This window comes from Lepisosteus oculatus, chromosome 10 (assembly GCF_040954835.1).
Source record: "Lepisosteus oculatus isolate fLepOcu1 chromosome 10, fLepOcu1.hap2, whole genome shotgun sequence".
NCBI classification, from domain to species: domain Eukaryota; kingdom Metazoa; phylum Chordata; class Actinopteri; order Semionotiformes; family Lepisosteidae; genus Lepisosteus; species Lepisosteus oculatus.
Window position 1 is genome coordinate 32,781,851 of NC_090705.1, and position 16,830 is coordinate 32,798,680.

Sequence of the window (16,830 nt, forward strand, 5' to 3'; positions counted from 1 at the left end):
GGAAGAGAAAACAAAACGTTGCGAATAGAACAGATTGATCATGCATTGAAATAAGTTTTATCATGAGGAACTGAATTTCTTGCAGGCTTTTCAGCACTAACTGGTTCCAGAGCTAGTGCTACTTCTGCAAAGGCATACTGCATGCTATTTCTTAACCTTTAAACATTATTTTCCCCAACCAACAGCTTCACGTTTTACTCCCACCAAAGTGAGCTAGGCCCAACCATCCAGTATACAGATGTGGAAGAAGAACTGATTCACTGTCAGAGAACTTAAAAGTCTGAAGCATTGCTTCATCAGTTCACATTTCTGAATCAGTAGCTACATTTGGAGTGTCAGAACCAGATCTGCTCATTTAGAGGAATAAACCCGCTTAAATGTAGCTCATCTCTTATTTTATCAATAATTAAAAGTACAACATGCTAGTGGTAGAATAAATCAGATTAAATTGTTATAAAATGCATTCCTTGTCATAACTGCATTTCCTGCTGTAAAGAGCAGCATTGCATACTCCTCTATTGTGGGCTCAACCTCCGTTCCCTATAGTTCCTCGGTAAACTGCTATTGTACGACATCTTTCTGGACACTTCATCTAACCATTTATTCCTTGTCTTTCAAATAGATAATACGCAGAAAACTTAAAAAGCCAAAGCTCCCCAAGATATATTAACTTATTTTATTTTAGTAAGGCTCTTAAAGAGTATTTTACTATTACAAATAAAAACAAATCCAAATTCAAACCAATTTTAGTATTTTTCCATGAAAACTTTTTTGGTTCAGAGTTGACGAGATATGCAGTATGTCTATCAAAGTGTCAGTACAATTGGTTGAAGCTCAGGAAATAATTTAAAGTAGCAATTATTAAATGGAATCTATTATTAAGTGAAATTCAGGACGGATGACAACAACAAGTTAATCTCACTCGGCTGCACCAAATCGCCAACATTATGAAATTCGCTACAGTACATATACAGTACAGTACCAAACTCAATCACCTCCCTTCACGTTCGTCTCCAGCGTCCCTCCTCCACCACATGTCCACCTTGCAGCTGCCCCTTGGTTCACTTAGCCTGAATGGAGTTCGAGTCTCCTCGTCCTGTGGCCAGGAGGCGGCCCGTTAACCAAGTGCCTCAAGCCAAACTTTTCTCACCAAGTATTTCAAGCATTCAATTCTTGGATGTTGCCATCCCTAGTGAAGTTCAATTAAAATTACAAAAACACTTTCAACACTTAGTTAATTCTGTTAATGTAGCTGCTGTTTTAAATATCAGCTTATTCGAGCCTTTCGCTCGCTAACTCTAAAGGAGTCCCACCTATACTGGGAATAAGGAATAGTCACAAATTAATGGAAAAGAAAAAACACTTGAAAGTTACAAATTTTATTTTTGTTTAAATAAATACAAGCTTATCATTAAGAAAAAAAACATCCTTCTACAGTGTGCAGCTTTTTGCAATTTTACAAGGGTCATTTATCTAGAAAGCCAAATATTAAATTTTAATGATTTACTAAAATGCAAATTTATATAAAATTAAGCTTGCCAAGTATTTGAATCACATTAGTGTTTTGCTATTATAAGTAGAAGAATATTGCTCTCAAACCAGCAGGGAGAAGTAGCACAGAATGCAAATTTAGTGCTCAATGGCACAATTTGTTCTGCCGTAATTGTTTGCATAGAACAACAGATTTCAGAAAACCACAACTTACCATTACTTGCAAATTATCTTATAATTAGAAAAGAAAATACAAAAAATGGGTAATTTTATACATTTGATTTAGCTTGATGGAAAAGGGTTTCCCCATTGCAACGGCTGCCATCCTCCCCAAGTCTGGTAGGGTAACGCATACCACAGACACATATAGAAGAGCAAGGATACCCAAAACACACTGCACTTTACAGCTCACAAATTCATAGTACTAGCGCATTATATTCTCAAAAACATCAAAATTAAAGTTCAATCCAGGAAGCTCTACACTGATCAGCAATCACAATCTGCCCTCGTTTTCATCTAGATGGGCTAAATCTATTCGGTAAATTTGAATCAATTCAAGAGCACACTTCAAGTCTATCACCAAGATTATATCACCTTGACCTGGAAAACTGCAAGCTGCTTTGAAGGGCTTCCAATCAAGTCAATACCCCCTGAAGAGTGTGACTGAACTGCAAGTCAGCTTTGGAGAAACTAGAACAATACCTACCAAGTTTGGAGTTTTGAAGAGCATCGTTAAGGGTCTGCATTTCACCAAGCAGTCAGTGAGCTGGAGTGGGCATGTCAATTATCAATGGAACCAGTAAGGTGCGGTTCTGAAGCAGGCTTAGGCACAATGAAAATCTGGCAAACTTCAAGTCAATCAGTGGAGCAACTTCCAAAAGAGCAGCAGTTCGAAGTTTGACCACACAACGGGAGGGGGTGTCAAGCAACCATTGTGGTGAATACAGGAACCCTGTTTTGCCATAGGTTCACTGCATTATCCCTACAATATCTCCCAACTGTCCCTGAACAGGAGCAGTTCGCTTAAGGGTCTGTATTCTTTCAAGCAATTCTAAACATACCTTGGGTGCAACAATTGCAACCGCTTAAGTAAGGAAATGAGAAGCAGCTTTGGCTGGTTATGAAATCTGCCAAGATTTGATTCGGTTAGGGCAGTGGTTCTCAAGGCAGAAGCTGAAGATGTGAGAAGAAAATGGCGGTCATCAAACCATGTTGGTTAACACTGGAATACTGATATTGTCAGTATGATGTCTATAATTAGAGTTATTTTAAATATAATGGCCCAGTAACAATTTTAATTAGTAGGGGCTAGTGTTATTAGCCACTTTTTGACAAGAAAGATGGCAGACTGGAGGCCATCTCGGTTCAAACAGGGACTCCATTTTTACTTACTGTACTGCACATTTAACCTGTCAATAGTAGAATTAGACAGGAGCAGGCCACATACACCTGTTGCAGACATTAAAATTGTCATTGCACTTGAGAATTTACAAAGCTGCTTGTGTTGCCAAGTTCTAGATCAACCATTGTGGCACTTTTAAAAAAAATGTTTAGTCCATTTTTAAATTGTCTTAATATTCGAGTCGGACCACCATCTTGTTTGACACAGAACCCCAATTTGGCTTTCAAATTTAAGTGCTTAGATATGCCAGGATACCTGTCCAGTAAGAAGAAAAAAAAATCCTTCATCTTTAAAGCTTTCCGCTACCGGGAATCTTAAATGCAAAGACTGTCAGAGGAAGAATCTCAAAGTTCCATTCTAAATGATTTGTTTCGCTTTTTAAATTAGGACATCCGAAACCTCTAAAATGCACGCAACATCCTAAAAATCTTAACAGATGCAATAGCAAAGAAGATAAATTACAGATTTCATTTCAAATTAACTATTTACAGATTTTTATATAGCTTATGGATGCAGCTTTCTACAACAGTGGTGCATTTTCTTTGCCACAGCTGCCTGTACTGCATTGCTCCTAACAAAAAAAGCCACTTGCATTTATATGCAGCTTTTTAGCCTAAGTAGAGGACATTCATTTCTTACAATGGTACCGTCGGATTCTGTGATGTGTTTTTAGTTGCGGTCTACATTTTTCAAACTAAGATGAAGTTAATGTTCACTTTACTTTGCAGTTCATAAACATGTCATATGTCCTCAACGCAAACATTCTTTGGCATTAGAGGTGCAAAATTACAACGGGGAAAATACAGGACTGGTTTTGGAGGAGGAAGGGGGTGAAATAGAAAAACGTCCAATGGGCAAATCATGCAATGCCTTCAGTTTATTGTCAGCAGCAGCGCAGCACAGGTGCAGGCGGGGGTGTGTGGGTGGCCTGGCCAGGCGGCCCGTCTAACAGGACACTTCGGTGGACTTGGGCCCGGCCTGGTCCACAGAGTTGGAGTCGACCTGGGTGTCCGTGTGCGAGCGGCCGCGGTTCCCCTCCCCGGTGTGGGACCGGCTCCTGCTGCCCTCCCCCGTGTGGGAGCGGCTCCTGTTCCCGTCGAAGGAGGTCACGCTGGAGCCCGAGGCCGTGCGGGACCGCACCAGTCTCGTCATGCTGGCTGAGGGCACTGGGAGCAAGACAAGCAGGACGACAAGTGAGGCCCTGAAAGCGATCGCGGTGCTTAGGTGTAGGGATTCTTAGGCATAACCCTTGCAATGACCTGCCTATCTATCTATTGTTTTCTGCCTTTAAGATAAGATCACTTTATTAGCAAAGTGCTATACCTGCATAGAGTGAAGTGACATGAGAGAGATCACTTTATGGGCCATATACAATTTCTTGTATTAGGAATCTGTCTTTTCGCATACCCCAACTTGCTCTCCATGAGACACGCAGACAGGGAGAGAGGCTTGGGGTCAGAGCGCAGGGTCAGCCTTGGTACAGCGCCCCTGGAGCAGTGTGGGTTAAGGGCCTTGCTCAGGAGCCCAACGGAGTAGGATTCCACTGGTGGCCATGGGATTTAAACCAGCAACCTTCCAGCCACAGGCGCAGATCCCCAGCCACAGGGCCACCACTCTGCCCCTTTTACTTGGTGACTTACAGTTTTATACATCGACAACACAGATCTGACAGCATGCAAGCGAGTGTCCATTTACCAGTCTTTGAAGTGTACAGTAAGTACTTAACCTTTCTGAAGGAAACAAAAATACTTGGAATGACATGCATCCTCCTTTCATCATGCGTTTACTTTTTTTATTTTAAGTTTGTAGGCCTGGTCTCATTCAACAAGGCCTCCAGCAGGTGGCGGAAGAATTTTACAGTAGGCCTTTCTTGAATTTTCAACACAGTAACACAGAAGGCGATCAAATGTGAGAATGTTAAACCGCCAGATGGCTTCCATTTGTGTCCAAAAACAAGTTCATAAGATATTCATCCATCTAGATTTGCTATTCAAAGAATATATTTCAATCGTTAAATAAAAAAAAATCAGTAGTTATAGTGTTGTATGAGGTTTGTTTTGAGCACAAACTCGAATGCAGTAGAACGGAAACACTACATGTGTTACATGTCATTGCAAGACCATGCAAGAGCTTACAGGTCAGATGAAACCCAATACTGTTCGTGGAACGGTTATTCCTATGCAGAGAAGGTACAAAGATGAAACCTCAGCATGTGCTTTCAAAACAGTGCTCCCTATACTTGGCTTCAAACATAATTTTTCCACACACGTGAAGTGCAACTAGACATCTGTGTTGCCTTGATGTAAAGCGACTAGCTCTCAGCTGGGAGTCTGTTGGGCTCATTTCCACAATGCAAATCCATTCATCCATTTTGTAATCTGTTCAATACAAGGTTGTGGGGGAGCTGGAGCCTATCCCAGCAAGGCAGGATATGCATTGCAGGGCACACACAGACACAAACTCACATCGGGGCCAATTTTCCCAGAAGCCAATTAACCTACCAGCATGTCTTTTGACTGTGGGCTGAAACCAGAGCATATTGCAAGTCCTACTGCAGTATATACATTTCCAAAAGCTTATCTTAATACTTTCAACTTTGCCTCAAAAAGTACAGAGTCGCTTCTCACTCTTTGTGTACAAACTACAAGGGCTTCTAATAGCAATAGTAAGAAGATAAAAGACTCTAATAGCACAGATTCCTAATTTCCTCTCATTTTTAACTTGCATCATAGTATGCTGAAATCTATTCATTGAATCGTTACTTCTATGCAAAGAAGGAACAAAGATAAAATCTCAGCATGTGCTATCAAAACAGTTCAATGTAAAATAAAAGGCCAATATGAATATAAGGAATGAATACCACATGAGTGAAAAGAGATGTGTTGGGAAGAATGATTTTGAAGGTAAGGAATACAAAAATTAAGATAACAAAGGAAGAAAATTCCATTCCTTAACAACCATACCTTACTTTTTGCATACAACGATAGATTACTTCATTTACAATTGTTCCAATGTTGTACTTTCTCAAGTGTACTTTTCTTTTTTAAGAGACTTTTTCCTGAGAGCATCAATCAGGAGTGTTTTCTGCAAGAGAAATGTACTTACTGTAACCCATGCCTTGGATGAAGTATTTGAAGGCTTCTGTAAGCTTTCCGGGCTGAGATGGAAAAAGTGGGGAAAAGGGTTATTTGGGGTATCTGCAGTGACCAGATTTCCGAAACAGAGCAGAAAGGATTCAGTGTTTTGCAACAAATGTAATTTTAAGTGGATCTTCCATGTGTGCAGTTGTTTAAATCCAAAGTCCATCTGTGCACAGATGAACTGCACTGCAGATATCACACAGGTGCAGGGGGGATTAATGTACTGTCTGGGGTTTTGACATCTTTACATGCCACAGATGGGCAGAGTGATTCAGGCTGCAGTTTTGTTTATAATCGGCATGTCATAAAAAAAAGAGTTTAAGAATTTAAGTTAAAAGACTTACAGGTTTGATAGCATCATACATTTAATCAGAAAAAAAAGTAAAAAAGCTGCAATAAAAAGAGGAATTAAGCGAACAGCTAAGAACTCCAGCCTGAATAGGGGTCTGTTAAATATGGTTTCAGATGAAACCATTTAGTACTACTTTCTTACAAACTGAAATGAAGCCTCAATTCACTTTAAATTATCCACCACAGATCACAGTGCCAACAGAAATGCTTACAGACCTGATCAACCTGAGGTAGGCCTCCACAGTCTGCCATCTGCAAATTAAAGTGGAAAATATAATTTCAGCTTATGTAAACTTTCACATATCCTTAAATTTTCCAGGTTTCACATCCATAACTCATAAAGCTGGAGAGGGGGCAAAATTATTGAAGGCTTTTATAAAAATGTTTAACAAACTGGTCAACTTCACAACAGGTTTGTCAACACAATGGAATTACTCTAAAATAGAAAATGCACACTGAATAACAGAAAACAGGGAGCAGACCATGTGCCCATGGGCTCCTTGAGGACATTTTGCTTATACTGTATATGTTAATTGCTCACAACTAAGAATACCTACCAAGTACTTATTGATCCACATTATCAGCAAATCTGGAAACTAAATCACCTGTTTCTTTTCTACTGTTACTTATTTTAGGTGCCAGTATCTTAATGAATTTCCACGTCTTTAGCAATAAGAGTTAAAATGCACACACCTTGAGAAGTGTAGTCTTTGTCGGGTCCAGCTTTGAATTGCATTCCACCTTAAAAAAACATTTACTGTTAAACAGAAGCACTCTTTTAAATCTACATTCCCCCGCCCTCCCAGAGGGGGCACCAGTTTCAGTAGGTAAAACTACTACTGTGGTCAATGTTATCTCAGGCAAGGGTAAAGTGCATGCTCATTTTTTTCCCCCAAGAACTTCCTAAGGAAAGAGTGTCCAAAACTATAAAGTTGGCAGGTGGCAGGGAGAATGATTCACTATAGTTACTTTCCCAAACCAGCAGGGCAATAACCGAACTATGTACCTATTTTCATAGTGCTGAGAAAGCAAGAAGCACCTAGAACTTAACACTTTTTACACTGAGCTATCAAACATAGGAAACAGAATGAAATGGGCTGGTTTATTTTTGGCGACCAGCTGGTATCTTGCTTAGGTGAATGTGCAGAAAGTAATTAGGTAAGGTAATTGTGCAATTTACAGTAAAATAATGAGTATTTTTCAAAATAAAAATCAACTGAACGTACCACTGCATCAACAGCAGGTGAACTGTCTCCTACTACCAGAAGTGCAGGGCACCTGCAGGAAAACGCCATTAGATCAGTATTTCAGAGGTTAATTACTGTGCCAATTCTGTCATTAAATTCCATAAAATAAACAGGAGAGCAGAATTTAAGCATTTCATTCATGAGCGTACAACTCACTTTAAGGTTTTCACATTGACATTTCCACCAGCAACTGGTCGTTCAATTTCCAGATCTCGTCGGCTGTAAACAAAAACAAAACGCTTTGTAACAAGTATATTAAAACAACTGGAATTTTATTTCTTTTATTTCCAGAGGCATTTTTAAAAAAATTACCTGTTGTAGGATTTTACAAAGTGCTGTAGATTGTGCTGGTTGACGTCATTGGCGATATGCTGACGATATGCTTGGATCAGGTCCTGGTTGTTATGGATTTCTTCCTACAGAAAAGGCTCATCAGTACGGACATGCCCTTCTTTTTGGCTCAGTCTTTATTGAACATGACAAGATAAATGACTAGTCTTACCGAGTAGAGTACAATAACCTTTAAAAACTATTTCTGGTTTTTACAGCTGGTCTTACCACAATTAATCATTCTTATTATGATAGGTGCTTAGGCAACTACAATATCTGACAGACACCCATCACAATTCATGCAAATAAATTACCAGTGTCCAGTTCTCTCACAGTAGGATTTGGAGATTACAGCAAAGTAAAACAAACATTTCATTTTAAACAAAATTAATCTTTATAAGGACACCAACTTTTACAACTGGAATGACAAGTAAGAATTTAAAAAGTTTCGAGTACAGTATACAGAACATCTTTTCTGGAAATAGCAAGATAAATACAAAACGTGTTATGGATTTTTGGACAGTAATCGGTAAACGTATTCATCTTTGAGTCCAGATTTTAAATATGAGAGCAACAGGGTCAAGAATAACCAAAACCTCAAGCCTGTATGTACTCTCAAACTTGTTTAAGGACACTCCTAAATGGTATTTCTGGCTACAAAATGGGAATTCCCAAGCAAATATTTGTTTGAATGCCAACCTTTATCTGCAGATGATTAAAAAAAATACCATTGGTCTGAAATAAATTGCTTTCTCAATAACCCAATTTTGTCTTTCACAATTCTTCATTAAATGCCTTTTCAATTAATATTTTTATTGGCAGTTCTGCATTGGTAACCCAGGAAAGGCACTTACCTTCCCAAACAGGTGAGTGATGACCATGTCTGGCAAAGCGTGAGCCCATCCAGAAATCTGAAATCAATTTTCAAATGATTACTTGTGAAATGCCAGGCAGACATAGATCTGCACTTGCCGATAACATCTTTAATGTAAGTAAAACAGGTTTAACGGTGAATGAGTCAACATTTGTATAACCTCTAGAATCTTAATTCTAACAGAAGATTTACTGACCGATCTCTACACAACAGTAAGAGAGTGTATTAATAATGTATCAAAGGTTTACACAGTACCACATTTCATCAAGATCATGATGTACCAGGGCTCTAAACAAAGGTTGGCAGGAAAAACTTATTTTGTTTACCTGCATGTTTCATATGCCACACTGCTACATTGGTTGCTCCATTGGCTGACTTTAGCTGCACACAACCATTTCAAACTTTCATTCTTGCCTACTGCCAATTTACCCACTCTGTCCCAGTCCATCTCCAGTCCCTCACCTCTCCCTGTACCCTCCCTGCTCCACCACCTCCAGGCGGCATTCATTCCCAACCCTGGATCTATAGCTATGAAACGAACTATCCATTGAAATGGAAACTGCTCAGTCCCTGAACATTTAGACTGCACCTCTAATCTAATCCACACACCATTGTGAAATTTTAGAAGCAAGCAATACTGCCCTCTGCTCAATGGGATTTCTTATTTTGCGCAACAATACCTTACTTACACACATTAACAATAATAATAATAATAATAATAATAATAATTGCTTACACTTATATAGCGCTTTTCTGGAAACTCCACTCAAAGCGCTTTACAGGTAATGGGGACTCCCCTCCACCACCACCAATGTGCAGCATCCACCTGGATGATGCGACGGCAGCCATAGTGCGCCAGAACGCTCACCACACATCAGCTATCAGTGGGGAGGAGAGCAGAGTAATGAAGCCAATTCATAGACGGGGATTATTAGGAGGTCATGATTGGTGAGGGCCAATGGGAAATTTGGCCAGGACGCCGGGGTTACACCCCTACTCTTTTCGAGGAACACCCTGGAATTTTTAATGACCACAGAGAGTCAGGACCTCGGTTTTACGTCTCATCCGAAGGATAGCGCCTGTTTACAGTATAGTGTCCCCATCACTATACTGGGGCATTAGGACCCACATGGACTACAGGGTGAGCGCCCCCTGCTGGCCCCACTAACACCTCTTCCAGCATCAACCTTAGTTTTTCCCAGGAGGTCTCCCATCCAGGTACTGACCAGGCTCACACCTGCTGAGCTTCAGTGGGTTGCCAGTTGTGAGCTGCAGGGTGATTAACGGGTGGTGCGGTGGCTCTGTGGCTAAGGATCTGTGCCAGTGGCTGGATTGTTGCCGGTTCAAATCCCGCGGTCGGCAGAAGAATCCTACTCTATTGGGCCCCTGAGCAAGGCCCTTAGCCCCAACTCCCCTGGCTTCGTATAAATGGCTGACCATGGGGTATGCGAAAAGACAAATTCCTAATACAAGAAACTGTATAAGGCCCATAAAGTGATCTCTCTCATGTCATTTCATTCTACGCAGGTATAGCACTTTTAACATGTGTCTGCTGCATTGCAATTTTATTTTTTCCTACTGAATTTGAATTATTTTTTGTATTTGCTTTTCGTTTGATCTATTTTGTAACTTGCGCTGTAAAACAGCAGGAGAAAAGGAAATAATTAAAATAAGCCCTCCCTCTTATTGCACAGGAGCATTGAGCAAAGCTAATATCTTCCAATACATAATTTATTCTTAGCAAGAGCCATCACTGAAATATGGACATTCTGGGGGCTTCACTTTTTAGTTACAAATAATTCAATTCCTAGAATAGATAGCAAACAGCGAGGATCATGAGCATTTCAATTGAAAAAGGAGCAGACATGCACAGATGGGGCTCTGTGATAAAAGCATACTGGGCCTGGGTCATACACTAGTCAACTTTGATCAAGCAGCAGTGCACAATGACCTGGGTGTGCTAAAGGAAGGGCTGGGATTGATCAGCTCCCTAAATGACACAGCAAACTCTGTGGCTTCCTGAGAAATTGCATGCTTGCGACGCTGTGGGTGAGGGACACCCCTCTCCTCCAGTTAGCACTCAGCCTCTTATACAGTAGCCAGTGATACGCTCAAAGACCAGTGGCTTTTAGCAGGTGCGCAAGTTGGAGGAGTATGCCAACATTTTTTCATTCTCTCCCATGTACAGCTGGCTGAAAGGATTTGAAAAACCCTTGTGCCCAGAAGACCGAATTTGCCAACAACAAAACAAGCCGATGTATAAAAAGGAATAGGTTTTCTCATTACTGTGGCACTAATTCACAACCTCCCTCCTCATTTACAAGGAATGAAGCAGGGAGGATGTTAGCACAGTGAAGTTGGGGTGGAGGGTGGGGTGCTAGATAAGATGTGCGAAGAGTTATGGGCTGCCAGAGAGGTCTTGCACGTAGGAGCGTGGCAGTGCAGCACTAGAATTTGACCTTCTCCCAAACACACCTTTATGGTTAAATTACACCATGAAGAGGAAATTGGAGATCTTATAATTTAAGCACTCTGAAAGTCAGCTCTGGTTCTAGACAAAACTGAAACACTATAAAGCAGGGCTCTTGATAGTTCTATATACAGTATGACAACAGCTGTACCTTGTGAGCAGCCCAGTCCATCCATCCTTCTGCACAAGGATTAACGTTGATCAGCACCAGCCCCTCTACCAAATCAGGATGGTTCAGCTGCAACATACAGACATTTACTATAGTACACAATTATCAAAGTGAAAACCAATTAGGAAGATCATATTATAGAATGCATACTATTAGGTTTAAAACATGATTTATACTTTCTGAAAGTAAGGCAGATTTAGAGTTGTTGGATTTTTACTTCCTACTTTAGACCAAAGTAAAAATATTTGGGGATGTACACAAGATTATTCACAAAAACTTGGGGAAATTCTAAAGCAGAAGTTAACTTCTGTCTCGTGTGTAGAGACCATTTTAATTACATATTGTTTTGGGCAGAAATATATCATCTTTCCACAGCCTAAAAAACAAAACAGATGGGAATAGAGAGCCAGGAAAATGAGCATTAAGTCCCATTAGACTCTTGTCATTCCCAATGCAGAAAAATGTCAGAAATTATAAGTTTAAGAATATTAGTGAACATCACAAATATAGGAGTACAATTAAGGCATCTGGGAGTCATTTAGGTTGAAAACATAATTACAATATAATTGTCAACAATAGTTGATATAACCACATTGGAAGAATATAGAATTATTGTGCTAATGTTTTCCACATTTTGTCTTCTGTTTAGATGATCATTATGGAAAGAATTTCTCATACCTTCTAGTTGCACAACACCTTCGAGAGACTTCTAGAGATGAAGTTTAGACAGCTAAATGAAGAATTACGTTACAAACCTAGCCATGCTGTAAAGTTCATTACTTTTCCAGAAAGAAATCTAAAGACTTAGGGAATGCCAACAATAAGGATTATGTTGCCAGCATCAACACTGTGGTATGTGCATAAAGTATTTGATCAAAGTAATCCTGGTTTAATTAATCTTTCATAATTAAGATGGAGAGGGGGGGAACAAAGATTTGAGAGGGAAAAAAAACAATCTCACCGCAAATTTTGCCAGGATGTATGCACCAGCCCCAATGGCCATTCCAATGATGCTCTTCAGACTGGTAAACAGAAGAACATTTGTATGCTATTGCTTTCAAAACTGAAGACTATTCCGTGTAAAAATATTCTCATTATAGTAGCCCATTATATAATATTTAATGACTTTCTGATTCCTCTTCATATACTAACATAATGGATAACAAAAACAAATCTAAATCACACATTTAAGAATGTCTGTTTTAGATAGTGAGAAGATCATACTGGACTCAATCCTAAAAATATGGACATTAGAATTACAAGCTTACCCTAAGTGTTTGAGAACCACTGGAAGCATTTCAGAGAGCTGGTCCATAGAGGGATAGTTGTACCTATGGAACACGTATTCATATTTGAGTTCATAAAGCTCTACATCAAGACAGTATTACAGAAGCCATCCATCAGAGACTTTTCTATAATCAAAATAAAGAGTGGCAGTGACTATATCCCCATGGTCATTAAAACATTGGAAAATGTATCAGTTCTGGTCAACCTCTTATTATTACTTAGTGAGCATTTCAAAGCTGTATCCCCTGTTATGACCCACTTGTTGCTTAGATTTTGTGTTAAAAATTGTCATTTAAAGCATGCGGCAAAATGAAAACCATCAGTATTTGAATTTATAGTGTTAACGCTGTTCATTTTGACACGTTCAAAATCAGTTGTTACACTTAATATCCTATTCCCAAATGGGTAAGCTAAGAAAAAAACTATAGCGTTTTAGTGCATGTTAAATTTAGCTTTTCAATTTCAACTTATAATGCCATCATTCAATAAAACAGCTTAACATTCAGAAGACTTTGACTGAAGCTGGAAGATGCAACTATTCTTCCTTTTGTCGGTCCTGAACTGAAAGTAGGTCAGTGTGACAAGGATAATTGGTTTACAAGACATTCTTTGTTAGCCCAAGTAATCAAAGATTCTAACTTGTTTACAAGTCTGACACCATGACCTACATTTTCAAAAAACGAAGGGAACTCTTAGGCCTTAACACAGATGCTGGCTAGCACAGACCGTCTACTAAAATCATATATCAAAAAACTATTTCTGTACAGAACTACACTCCATCTCAAGAATTCCTCAAGAAGTAGGAGGCTCACCCTGTGGGAAGGGATGAGGCCCCCTCTTGCTGTCCAGGAGCATCCACATGGCAGACTGCAAAGTGCTGGGTGATCTCCAGCATGTCCTCAAAGTTGAAGAGCGAGTTGAAACACGTCTTATCTGAATACAGGGGGGGGAATGCGAGTCCACTTAGAAAACCCAAAATGTTTTTGTCACAGCAAAACCTGCATCCAAGCCCTTGAAAGGTGCAGCACTAGTAACAAATTTAAAGAAGTGAAAAATAAAATATATTTTTTAAAAAATCACATTTTAGTAACTGGGGGTTCAGAAGCAATAAGGAACCCAGCTCTGCATGGACACACAGTCACCAAATGTTTTAATTTGTACAAGGAAAGCAGCACAAATTAATGGATTTTCCCTTATAAAAAAAGGTTTACAGCAATATAAATGCACAGCACTTCATGAAGCAACCAGACTGGAAGTGGTTTCAAAATAAGAACAAGGGATGTTTATGCAATTGTGATGACATCAATAGCGACTGTATAATCGAAATAATGGTCTAGGATATAAATGAAAAGTATAATCCCAAAATGGATCTGATAAATCTTTGGTACAAGTTGTACAAATTGATTTTTTTCATTAGAATATGCCATTTAAAACATTTTTTGTGTCTTTAGAATGTCATGTAAATGTCCAAATAATTCTATATTTTAACCCCTTAACCTACAGTTCAGGGTGGTACAGTAGCACAGTGGTTAGCATTGCGGCCTTGCAGTTTTGGGGTGCTGCCTGTGTGCTAATGGGTTTGTCTGGGTGCTCTGGTTTCCAGAGTCTAAAGACAGTCTTAAGTCTAAAGACATACTGGTAGGCTAACAGACTTCTGAGAAAATTGGTCCTGGTGTGTGTGTATGCCTGTTATGGACAGGTGTCCTGCCTTGTGCCTGTTGCTTGCCAAGATAGGCTTCCCTGTGACCCTATTTTGAAAAAGCAGTTTGAAAATGAACGGAAGGATGTACTTACGGTTCAGGCCAATGTCATGAAACGTCAGGATGACAGGCCTGTTGCCTTTTGGGACTCCTTGCATGGTGACATGGATGGGACCGTGTGGTGTGTCAATGTCATGTTCCTGTAGATTTAAAACAGAGGTTAGGTCTTTGTTGGCATACTTGAGACAAGTAACAGCACTCTTCTGTTATCCTTAGTTAGTGCCATTTAAAAGAAATGGGGAATAAGGAGTATATTTTATCAAAACCTATTGTTCCACAGTTCTATATCATATATGTTTTCAATCTTTTATTTCAAGGTCTCAAAATACAGTCGTACACATGTGCAATAGGAGACCTTAAAGCATTCCATTGTTGTGGCATCCATTACCACAGAGTTTTAGGCACAAGAGGATCATTTCTCTTAATCTGTCCGGATTATTCTTGCGCTTGCCACCAGTTACTCCTGACGACCAAAAGCACAAAAAGTCTGAAGTTTCTAGAGACAGCCGCCTTTTCTTGAAACTGGTTAAAATGATCTTCTCCAACTCTAGAATAGTTTACTTTCAAACAACTGTAGGCTACCGTAGTTTAACATTGTAAAAGAATGGAGTAAAACTTTATATTGCTCACGTTCCTGAATTTGACTTTGATTCACCAGCACTTGTTTACTGACCATCACAGTGAAGATGCAGTTGATTTAAAGAAATAAATCTAATTACAAGACAAAAGAATAAAAAAAAGCTTAAGATCTAACCTATTCTTCAATAACATTAAAAAACTTACCACAACGTTGCATAAATGCAAGGACTTATTGGTTAAAGAAAGAAATATTACCTAATTAGTGTTTCCCCAATAACTCAGTATTACCCATTCAAAAGACTAGTGCAAAACATCAAATTCCTTCAGTACAGTCTGGGTGTTTTAGAATGCAGTAACATAAGAAGCAGACAATTTCAATGGATGGCTGCATGCCTACAGTATTCCTACATTTTTCAACAAAAAACATTAGTCCGATTTATTCATCACATTCTTAAGATATCACATAAAAACTTCATTTTAGCCCTTCTACTTGAAGAAGGAAAAAAATCATTACTCACAGCAATATCAATCTCAAACACAGAGTCTTCATCTTCCAAAACCATGTTTACTGTAGTTAGTGCAAGGTGGGACAGACCCAAGCTCTTTAAAGCCTCCTAAAGTACTTAGCCTGAACTCAGCTGAAATCTCAGTTTTATACTCCTGCTGTTTGCTATTCAGCATAAGCTCTGGACTCCCATGGTGCCTTGCACGGTAACCACAACAAGCTAATTCTGGATGAAGTGATCTTTAAATTGGATCAGTCAAAGTCAGGGGGGTTTGATCATCTAAAGAATGCTGGCCCTCTTTGGGTCAGGGACATCAAAAACAAACTTCTATAGAACGGGCCTGTGATTAATTTAAGGAAAAAAAGTTCATAAAAACTATGCAGAAGTGGAAATGTTTTCATTATGCCTTTCTATGCTGGGCTCTTTAGAGAAATTCAAAAGGGGGGCATGTGCAGATTCATGTTTCTGTGGTTTTTTTTAACGTTGTAACAGTTTGGAATAATTTCTACTTCAGAAGATTCATTCCATGAAAAATCATATTTCTAACTTTATTACAGAACACATACAGGAGCACAATGCGTAAAATGATTATAGGCTCCTCAAAGAACAACCCAGGGAGCACAAAGCAACAGCTGAATACATACTGCATTTGAATGCTCATTGTAATAAAAGTCTCTTCACAAAACCCACATATAAACGCAGGGCCACAAATCTTAAAAGATACAACCAATGTCCATTATACTGTGGCATGCGCGAGGCAAAACATCTGATGCTTTGTCTGCCTCAGTTCCTTCTTGATGCAAGTGATCAGCAGCTTTACTGCTGCACTAATCCCATTTAGCCAGAGAGGCTGACTACGTGCGGTTAGTGTCTGTAGTGCGAAGCAGCTAGAGCAGATGGGATTTCTCCTGCTCCAACGTCAATGCTCTTAGAGTTGTAGACAGTCCTCGATATTAAACACTGCCCTGGAAAACCAAAGACAGTAATCTGTTCGGAAGGATCAGCACAGGACGGCCATCTGTTTATAAATTCATTTATAAGGCAGCAACACTCCCTGCACACAGTCTCTGTATTACTAAACACGTTTTTTATAATATTTGTGGATTACTCTTTAAATTGATCTCATTTTCACTTATCATCATGATACATGTCTTTAAATTGTGGTGATGTGTTACAGCAAGTTCACAGATGGGTTAATCATAAAAGACGCGTTTGAAAGCATGT

The 16,830-nt window shown here is 39.3% G+C and overlaps 1 protein-coding gene across 3 annotated transcripts in view; it reads right to left on the reverse strand.

Annotated features, from left to right (window-relative positions):
* Positions 1-1,363: 1,363 nt before the first annotated feature.
* The window catches only part of LOC102683397 (protein NDRG1-A), a 29,878-nt gene continuing 14,411 nt past the window's right edge, over positions 1,364-16,830 (reverse strand). For 2 of the 3 annotated variants that reach the window (XM_006635784.3, XM_015357470.2), the window contains 13 exons: positions 14,556-14,661; positions 13,574-13,694; positions 12,743-12,805; positions 12,436-12,496; positions 11,457-11,543; positions 8,816-8,872; positions 7,944-8,047; positions 7,788-7,850; positions 7,611-7,662; positions 7,078-7,125; positions 6,601-6,636; positions 5,999-6,050; positions 1,364-4,059 (listed from right to left, as the gene is read on the reverse strand). In XM_006635784.3, the coding sequence (XP_006635847.3) occupies positions 3,839-4,059; positions 5,999-6,050; positions 6,601-6,636; positions 7,078-7,125; positions 7,611-7,662; positions 7,788-7,850; positions 7,944-8,047; positions 8,816-8,872; positions 11,457-11,543; positions 12,436-12,496; positions 12,743-12,805; positions 13,574-13,694; positions 14,556-14,661 (1,071 nt within the window). In that variant the 3' untranslated portion in view covers positions 1,364-3,838. Of the gene's footprint in view, positions 4,060-5,998; positions 6,051-6,600; positions 6,637-7,077; positions 7,126-7,610; positions 7,663-7,787; positions 7,851-7,943; positions 8,048-8,815; positions 8,873-11,456; positions 11,544-12,435; positions 12,497-12,742; positions 12,806-13,573; positions 13,695-14,555; positions 14,662-15,618; positions 15,730-16,830 lie in introns of those variants that run through there. The other variant, XM_006635785.3, reaches the window with a different exon arrangement.